This window comes from Harpia harpyja, chromosome 2, assembly GCF_026419915.1.
Source record: "Harpia harpyja isolate bHarHar1 chromosome 2, bHarHar1 primary haplotype, whole genome shotgun sequence".
In the NCBI taxonomy this organism is placed as follows: domain Eukaryota; kingdom Metazoa; phylum Chordata; class Aves; order Accipitriformes; family Accipitridae; genus Harpia; species Harpia harpyja.
In genome coordinates, this window is record NC_068941.1 from 25,743,073 (window position 1) to 25,752,294 (window position 9,222).

Here is a 9,222-nt window from a genome sequence, read left to right on the forward strand (position 1 = left end):
AGAAAAGGAGAGAGTGGTCTGTGGCACAATACTACCAATTTCATACATCTCAAGGGATCTAGAACTACAGCCGTACCTTTTTTATGCTGATAGCTCGGTACTGCTTGAGGGGTTGGAAGGTGAGATTGCTACCACCTTTCAGGGTTTTTCAAGCACATAAGTTATAGCCTTGAGCATTCTAAAACCAAATTACTTCCCTAGAGCAATTGCTCCTGGAGTGTTCCAGTTGCAAGCAGGAGATTACAAGTTCCTGAACTTCAGGGTCAGCAACTAATTTCTGTACAAGTTGGGATCTATTCATTTAAGTTGGATCCTGCACTGGATTCTTCTCAACTGGATCAGAAAACAGGTTTTCCATCTTGTGTATACGAGCAAGCAACATAACAAAAGCCTGAACAAATGATTGCTGGGGAAGGGAAACTGCTTTAGCCAGCAGGTTGTTTTCTGACTAGAACAGCTGGGATGGGTAAGCAAGCATACACATTCTGCCTGAGGCCAAAGGATAGCAGCAGCCTGCCTTAAAGTTTTTTCCTTGACATGAGTATCTGGTTGTGCATCAAAAATAAACCTTTGCTCTTCTAACAGCCAAGTGAAACATGAATAGCTAATTCACAGGGGTGACTGGTCTTGCAAGCTTCTAAAGGGAGTAGTCTGGATAGAGGTTTCTCTCTAAAAGTTTCCCAACTGTCATTTCAGTGTTTATTTTTCTCTTAGGCCGCTGGGTGTTTTATTTTCTTGTCCTCCTGTCATACACAAGGCTGCATGCTGTAACTGCTGTGGGTTAAGCAGTTGCTAGGTCTGGGGAGGTTCCTGTCATCTTAGCAATTAGGTTGAATGCGAGGAGACTCGCTGACATCCCTGGCTACAGACTAAAGCAGCATGGCCACTGGGATGTATGTGACTTTGTACTCCTAACTTTTCCAGAGTGCAGCTGGATGCAGAAGCTGTTCTTACCAGCAGTGCCTCCGGGGGGCTGCAAGCACTGCTTTACTTTTGCCATTAGGATGTGGCTTTGCTATTACACTTGTTTGTTAATATACCAAAACAAATATACCTGCCTAATAGTCAAGTTTTACTTCAACCTGTAGCACTTTATGCTTTAAATTTGGGTGGGGATTTTTTTTTGGTAAAAGCTTCATTGCGGTACCTTCAGGCACTGGATGCTCCAGGGGCTGTCCGCAGGTTGTGGGGTGCGCAGGAGCTCAGCGCCGGCCGGCCCTGCAGGCTCGGGTCCCCGCAAGGCTCGGAGAGCCGCGCCGGGCAGGTGCCCGGCAGCTGCCGGTTGGAGGGCGGCCCGCTCGGCCTCACGACGAGCCGCCGTCCGCCCCGTGCCCTGCTCCGCAGCGGCCACCCGAAAAGCCTAAAAGCGCTGCGGTTGGCGGCAGGTCGCCCGAGGAGCGGCGCAGCGCCCACGGGCAACGGGTCACCGGGCAACGGGTCACCGACCGACGGCTCCGGGGACGGCGCACCACCCCCCCCGCCTGCGCCCCGGGAGACGGTGTCACGTGACCGCGCCCGCCGCGCTTCTTCCGTCCGCCATTTTAGGTTGGGTCGGTGGCGGCGCCATTAAAAAAAGAGAGCGAAAGGAAGAGGGCTTGGCGTGCTCGTGTTGTCGCCGGGGCCGCGAGCGGGGCCGGGGCCTCGGCGGGGAAGCGGCAGCGGGGCCGGGGGCGGCGGGCGGTCGCCGGCCGGCCGGCGCTGGTCAGCGGCGGCGGCGCCGGCGCCATGTCGGAGCAGCAGTTCACCATAGACTCGGCCGCGGCGGGCGCCGGAGGCAGCTCGGCGGAGCCGGCGGAGCAGCCTGAGGGGCTGGCGGGGGCTGGGGCGGGGGGCGCCGACGGGGGAGGCGGCGGCGGCGGCGGCGGGATCGAGTCGGAGGGAGCCAAGATCGACGCCAGCAAGAACGAGGAGGACGAGGGGTGAGCGGTGCGGGCGGCGCGGGCTCCCGGCGGCTTTTGTCGCTTCGGCGGCGTCCTGCTGGGGCGGGCGGCGGGGTCCGGCGCCCCTTGGCTCGGCCTGGCCCGGCGCGGCCCCACTCGCCGCCCTGTTTGTTTACTTGGCGCCGCGGCGACGTCACGTACCGGGCCGAGCCGGCGGGGGCGGGCCGCCGGCGGGGCTCGGGCGGGCGGCGCCGCTCGGGCCCCCCCGCCTTCCTGTTTTCCGGGAGCACTGGGGCGTGAGGAGCGGGGGAGAAGCCCCCGCGGCGCGACAGTGACCGCGGCGAGCAGGGCCGCGCTCCGGCAGCGGCCGCGGGGGGCGGGCCGCTGCTCTCCCCGGAGCAGAGCGGCTCGGGCGGTAGTTGGTGGTTCACCTGGAGGCTGCAAACCTGAACGCGGCCCGGGGGCCTGGTGTGCTGTTGGAAAGTGCAGCCGGGTCGGTAGTTGGTTTGCTCCTCGGCACTGCAGGGAGTCGGGGGTGGCAGGGTGCTCTGGGTCGGTTTCGAAATCAGTGGGAGCAGCGCTGTCACAGAGTTCTAAATGCTGCTGTCAGGTGGGGAAAGTTTCGTGCCGCTGTCAACCCAAATTCCACGGCAGTTTGTACATCTGGTGTGATGTGTGCCAAACTACAAACTTTTTTTTTTTTTTCAAATGGGCGGTGCATGTGTTAAGGACTGTAAGTCAATGTAACTGAGTGCTCAGGTTGCAATCACTTAGTGTTGCCCTATGTTGCAAACATAAACAGTATGTCAGCTGTGTGTCAGTGAGAGGCATGAGGCACCTTGACTTCTCACCTTAGATCATTCTTCCTTTTCTCATGAAACTTCTTGTGAGGAAGATGGCTTTAGGTGATAGCTTATGAATGAAGGCAGCTTTTAATCTTCCAAGGTTCTCTGCCTCATGCTTGGCATGGGGTAGTGTCGCTTTCATATAGCAGGTGAAATTCACATATAATAAATCCAGTTACAGGACAGGCTGCTGCTGTATGCTGTCTCCTGTCAGGCCAATAAGAAACTGAAGGTGCAGGTCCGGTTTTGATCAAGGCAGAAAATAAGCTGGATAAAGGAACACTAGCTACTGTGTCCTGTAGAGACTTGCTGTGAAACCTTCCTGCTTCTGTAATAACCCAGGATGTTGCTGAGAGCAGGAAGAGAGAACAGGAACCTTTGCTAGGGTTAGTGAAAACTTAAAATGTTTTTGTTACTTCTCGCCTGCTCTTAATGGCTTTGAGTACTTTTGCAGTTTGCATATTCGTTTTACTTTTTGCCCTTTAATACACACCTATTAAAGGGTTTTCATGAGGAAGTCTGTCTTCTTTTGAGTCAACACAGCCAGAAAAAGTTGTCACTGAGTGGTGCAGTGACGCCGGGCAGTGATTACATGTAGCATACATTGACTTGTAGTTTAGTTTAATTGTTTTTTTGACCTGTTAATACTTATGGGTGATGCTGTACAGAAAACAAAGTGTTTGACAGCTCTCTTGGTAGTTGAGGGAAAACAGTACATCCTTGGTAGCCACTAGATGCGGGTACATTGGTATTTCCTTTTGCATTAGGAATTACAGACAGTGTCTTCAGGAAAAAAAGTGTGCATGCATGTTCTCATACCCTCAGATCTCCTTAGTGAGAACTGTGGACTTGAGAAATGCACATGTTGGCAGCTGCCAGGAAAGTTGTGACTAGCCTGTCAAAGGAAGGCCAAAGCCAGTAGTTGTGGTGATGTCTGTGCTCTATTTAGCTAAGTCTGAAGTTTGAAAGCTTTCCCAGTACCCTTCTGGTAACTTATTTTGGAAAACTGTATGTGCTGATGTGACTTACACCAGCCAAACTGTGGTTTGGGAAACGTACATATTTTACAAGCTTTTGACAGCACTGTGACATTGCACCTTAGTTGTTTGTTGCGCTCATGTTTGTGTTGTAGCCTTGATCTGACCTCAGTTTTGCAGTGGAGCAGTAGTTTGTCAACTTCTGTAGTGGCAAGCTGAAGCAGTCATGTTTTGCCGCTCTGTAACTGGACTCACAGATGCAGTTATTGCATGGCGGGAAGAAAATCCTTCAGAGGGCTGTCAGTTTCAAACTCACGTTCTTGGTCTGTCATGTGCTTAGTGATGTAAAGCAGGGGTTTGTATGTTGATTGTTAATAACTATAAACCAGGTTTTGTATGTTTATATTAAACGGTTTGTTGATAACTAAAACAGGTGTTTTGTATGTCAGGTAGCAAGTGTGTGTTTGGTAGTAACTGCTAGAGGATCACTATCCCCCATGTGTCAGAAATAGGATGCTGCATCCTCTCTAAGTGTTCTGGTTTGCTGCTTAAAAAAAAACCCACAAAACAAACAAGAACCTTAATGATGGATGAACACAAGGGCACAAAGCATCCTTTGAATTACTGTCCATGCTGGTACGAGGCTGCTGGTTTACCAGTGTGGACCATTTTTTCCATATGGGTCTTGAAGGTGATAAGATGTCATATTAGAAAGAGGTTTTGGTGCTTTGTTGGAGAGAGATCTGGAACTACTGCGAAAAGTGGATAAAGGGATGGGGAATCAGTACTCCCGTTTATAGACTTCAAGACTTTATATAGAAACATCTGAAGCTCCTGAACCCCCTCATCTGTATGGAGGTTAGATATGTTTGTCAGAAACTGAATGCTCTTGTTAATTCTGTAATAGCACAGCTAATTCAATAGAGTTAGTTCACATGAGCAGCTTTTGATTTGAGAGAGTTTGACTTGTGGAAGTACAACACAATTGTACACGATTGGCAGAAATACCTGTGTGTGGAAAGTGGAGAAGTTGGAAATGTGCTACAGTGGTTTTTCAGGTTTTCTGATAACCGTGTGTGCAATTGTGGAATAAGTTGGTACAGTGAAAACAGACAAAGCTTTGTAGAAAGTGTTTTTATAGATCATAGCGGATCATACTTTCTGTTTTGAGCCTGCTGTAAAATCTTCTTCACCAGTATTAGAAGAGATCATCTCAAATCAAATCCTCTTTTGAATGGGTGCATAAGCCCTATGCCTAATAACTAGGAACGTTTCATTTGAGTGCATATTGGCTTGATTTTTAGTTGATGCAAATCATGAAGCGTTTCCTCTGGAGGCAGTGGTTCTTGATTTTTCTTTCCCCCCCTTTTTTTTTTTTTTTTGGTGGCTTGCTAATGGGATGGGATGGTTATGGTTTGATTCCAAGCTTCCAGCATGCTTTTGAAAATACAAGTCATGATCAGAGTAAAATGTACACATTTGCCCAGCAACACTGGTCCTGCAGGTAGTATATTGGGAAGATGTTCTTGCGATTGTATTGGATTATGCCAGGTGTGTATATTATGTTTTTGGGAGGAAAGAGAAGCTTTGACCATCCAATACTTTTTTACTGCTTTCTGGGGAAGGGGACTTGACTAAACTTTATTTATTTAGTTTAGTTTACTAATATTGGCATATGTCCAGTCCAGACTAGTACAGAAATGCTTCTGTTTAACTGGGCTGCCTTATAAAGCTGTTCTGCCTGTGTTTGTTTTATAAGCAGTTGTTTGGAGGCTGCACAGATAACTAAATGGAATTAAGTCTGTGGTGGATCAGTAGTGGTGGAGATGCAAGGAAGTAGTAAAATATCTTTTTGTCACTCTTAGTAGTTTCTTGGGATAGCAGAGTAAGCAACTGCAGCGGAAGGTGGTGCAAAACTTTCGTGTGTGTACATGTAAGTCTTTATCTAATCTGGCCGGGATCGTTTAAGCAAGTTCTCAAAAAGTGCAGGCCTGTGTGTGTCGTGTCACTGATAAAATTCTGCTATTCCTTACATTAGGTAACTGAGCTCATAAAGCTTGACAGTACAGGATTTTGGGTAAGACACATTAACAGATTAACCATCTTGTCTTAACAGGAAAATGTTTATTGGCGGCCTTAGCTGGGACACTACAAAGAAAGACCTGAAGGACTATTTCTCTAAATTTGGTGAAGTTGTAGACTGCACTCTGAAGTTAGATCCCATCACTGGGCGATCAAGAGGCTTCGGCTTTGTACTCTTCAAAGAATCGGAGAGTGTAGATAAGGTAGTATTTATTAATGTAATGAAACAACATGTTCAATTTCAGGTAACAAAGATACAGCATGCAGATGATTGCATGCATAGTTGTTTGTAAGTGAGCTGTTAAAGATGGTTTGGGGATACAATATATTTAAGATGCTTATTGAAATGTTTTTTTTTCCTAAACCGTCTTACTTGTGATGCAGTGGCCAGGACCAGCAGTGATTCCCAAAGTATGGCTTTGGGTACTTACAGGGGAGTGTACTGCAAACCACTGGACTTGAGCGCTTTAAAAATACTGTATATAAATGTCTGCTGCCTACTACTGTGAAAGCAGTAGTTTACAAAGAACTTCAAGTCTTTGCATTCCAGAGCTGCAACATGAACCCCTAGAGCAGAGCCAGTGGCTTTGACAGATCTGGGCTTTATCCAAGCAAAAATTAGCTGTTAACCTTTCTAAAATGCTGTTGACACAGGACACTGAAAAGTTTTCACCTTCATTGACCATTGGTGATATCTAAAGTACAGATTCTTTTCCTCATGAGGTTTGAGGATGGGATTGTAGAGTACTTTCTGAGAAATGTTATACTCTTACTCAAGGGAACTTGGGTGATATGTGGCTCCAGGTGACTCTTGAAAGGCTTTGTCAGAACTGTTTGTGTCGGCGGATAGTGATTAAAATCATGGAACTGTTTGGTTTTGTGCAACAAATTATTGCTGTAATCAAAGTATTGAAATTGAAGTGATAGCATTAACAAAAACTAAGTATAAAATAGCTGGGCCTTGCTCAAAACATCAGTGAAACATTTAGCTTGAACTGCAGGTAAGATCATGTTTTAATTTTCCACAGGTCATGGACCAGAAAGAACACAAGCTGAATGGAAAGGTCATTGATCCAAAAAGAGCAAAAGCCATGAAAACAAAAGAACCCGTTAAAAAGATTTTTGTTGGGGGCTTATCTCCAGACACGCCTGAGGAGAAAATAAGGGAATATTTTGGAGGTTTTGGTGAGGTACGTGGTGAAATAAACTGCTTATACTTGTAGAATTTGTTCTGTCTTCACAAATTCAGTAATAAAAAGCAGCCCCCAAATGCAACCTGTGTGGATGCTACTGTAAGCTTAATGGCCAGTGTAGCTCCATGTGTCTTAGTAGTCAGAATTTAATGGTAAGGATATTAGTTAGAGGCTTTGAGTTGCATAAACTCGGTTAATGGAAGGAGGAGCTGGGATAAGTCAGAGAGTCAGGAACTGATTCATGGGATGTCTGGCAGTCTTGACTGGAAGAGACATGGGAGGCAATGTTTTTGAGTATGCTGCTTTGGTCAGTTGGGTGAGATGCTCTTCAGCCACCCCAGCTGATCTGCTGTGGCACAGGTTCAGACAGTTTGCCTAAATTTTATGCAACTGTGTAGTCTCTATCTCTCTCTGTCCCCAGTTTTTGGTGGTGCAGATGAACAAAATACCACTGCAGTCCTTAAAAGCTGGCCTTACATGAGTCTGGTACAGCTGCTGCTTCCCTATTAGTTCTCATATGTTCCCAGCATCAGGTCATGACAAGTCAGTTATCAGGGAGTTCGATTGTCAAATACCTGCCATCTTACTACCTTACAGACAGTTTGCTCTGGACTATAGACTCTAACTACTGTTTGCCTAGGCTGAAGTCTCCTGTGCCATATGTAAGGAGAACTTTACTCTGTGTTTGTGGTCAGGTGTAAAATTTGTCCTGTTTAACATACGATTTTAGCAGCTGTTGGATGAACAGAACTATGCACTGCACAAAGCTACATCTTTTTTCGTATGAAACTTGAAGGTTTAGGTCTGCTCAAGGTTTGAAACACCTAGTTACTTCAGCCTTAACTGAGTTAAAACTAAAAGTCAAACTGAGACTTATTTATCCAGCAAAACTGAAATATTCTTTGTGCACCATATTTTGCATGAGTTCCTGAATGGCCAGATGATACTATGAGTTGGAGGAAAAAATCTTTTGCACAATTATGAACACTATTTCCAGTGAAGGTGATGTAAAGCCCTACAGAGGAGGCACATTATGATGTTCAAGTCTAAATAATTTCAGTTAACAAATACAACCTGTTAGAAACATTTTTAAGTGTTATGAGTGGCAGGCTAAAAGATAAAATCACTTTCTTCTACCAGGTTGAATCGATAGAGCTCCCCATGGACAACAAAACTAACAAGAGGCGTGGATTTTGCTTCATTACTTTCAAGGAGGAGGAACCAGTGAAGAAAATAATGGAAAAGAAATACCACAATGTTGGGCTTAGTAAAGTAGGTGGAGTTTTTCCTAGAGAAACTGAACAATGACAATAGAGGGGATTACATTATCAGTTGCATCTGTTTGGGGATAATAGTCTGAAAACACCTGTAAGCATTATTTCTCACATGTGGGCCTTAAGCCTACGAAGTATTTATATAGGTGCTAGGAATAGGTTACTGAAATCCTAATTCTGAGCTGAGGGGGTTTCTGGTGACATTTTGTACTGCACCCCCTGTGGGGAGAGGGCTGGACTGTAGCATATTTGTTCATTGTGAAGCTCCCATGTTCTCTAGCTGTGTGGTCAGAGTGCTGTGTCACTGATCTGCTGTATCAGGCTGCACTGTATTTTCCTGGTAGCTGGCTCTTTGTGTGTTTAATATGGAAATATTTTGTTGTTTTAAGCAAAATGTCAATTTATCTTAGAGTGCTTCCAAAACCAAAATGAAATGGGAAGTTAGGCTTTCCTGTTGGAAGTCACATTCCTTTCAGAAACCTGGTTGAAATTCAACCTAGTAACACACACTCAAATTGTAGCTGCCCTCTTCATTGGATGAATATGTAGTGGAAGCTTCAAAACAAAGTTGAGTAAAAATGTTGACCATACTTTTGTAACTCAGATTTGATTTCACCTTTCCCACATAAAAAGACCGCAGAGGTCTATTTCAAAGGGAAAACAGAAAGACATACAAAGAAACAAGCACACTTTTCAGAATCGCGTTTACTGGCAGAATATTAGGAAACTTGAAATGTTTTTATAATGCCAGTGTCTTACAACTATTTTCAAGTTGGAGAGTGTAAGCTATCCATTTTTTTTCAGGGAGAGCACCAGGGTGACCAAATCCTTTTTTCTGCTTAGTGTTCTGTAAGTTTAAGAATGGTTTGTGGGGGTTACCTTTGCTAATTGGATCTGACTTTTAACTTTCTGTTTCCAGTGTGAAATAAAAGTAGCCATGTCAAAGGAACAGTACCAGCAGCAGCAGCAGT

The 9,222-nt window shown here is 45.7% G+C and overlaps 1 protein-coding gene across 5 annotated transcripts in view; it reads left to right on the plus strand.

The window, feature by feature from the left end:
* Nucleotides 1–1,528: 1,528 nt before the first annotated feature.
* Nucleotides 1,529–9,222, plus strand: part of HNRNPD (heterogeneous nuclear ribonucleoprotein D) — a 10,539-nt gene continuing 2,845 nt past the window's right edge. For 3 of the 5 annotated variants that reach the window (XR_008232933.1, XM_052773626.1, XM_052773635.1), the window contains exons 1-5: nucleotides 1,532–1,919; nucleotides 5,819–5,987; nucleotides 6,813–6,974; nucleotides 8,118–8,249; nucleotides 9,171–9,222. The exon at nucleotides 9,171–9,222 is cut by the window's right edge and continues 48 nt beyond it. Coding sequence is in view for 4 of the 5 variants with exons in the window: in XM_052773626.1 (XP_052629586.1) it covers nucleotides 1,726–1,919; nucleotides 5,819–5,987; nucleotides 6,813–6,974; nucleotides 8,118–8,249; nucleotides 9,171–9,222 (709 nt within the window). In the remaining variant the exon portion in view is untranslated. Of the gene's footprint in view, nucleotides 1,920–5,818; nucleotides 5,988–6,812; nucleotides 6,975–8,117; nucleotides 8,250–9,170 lie in introns of all 5 variants that reach the window. The other 2 variants (XM_052773606.1, XM_052773616.1) reach the window with 1 other exon arrangement.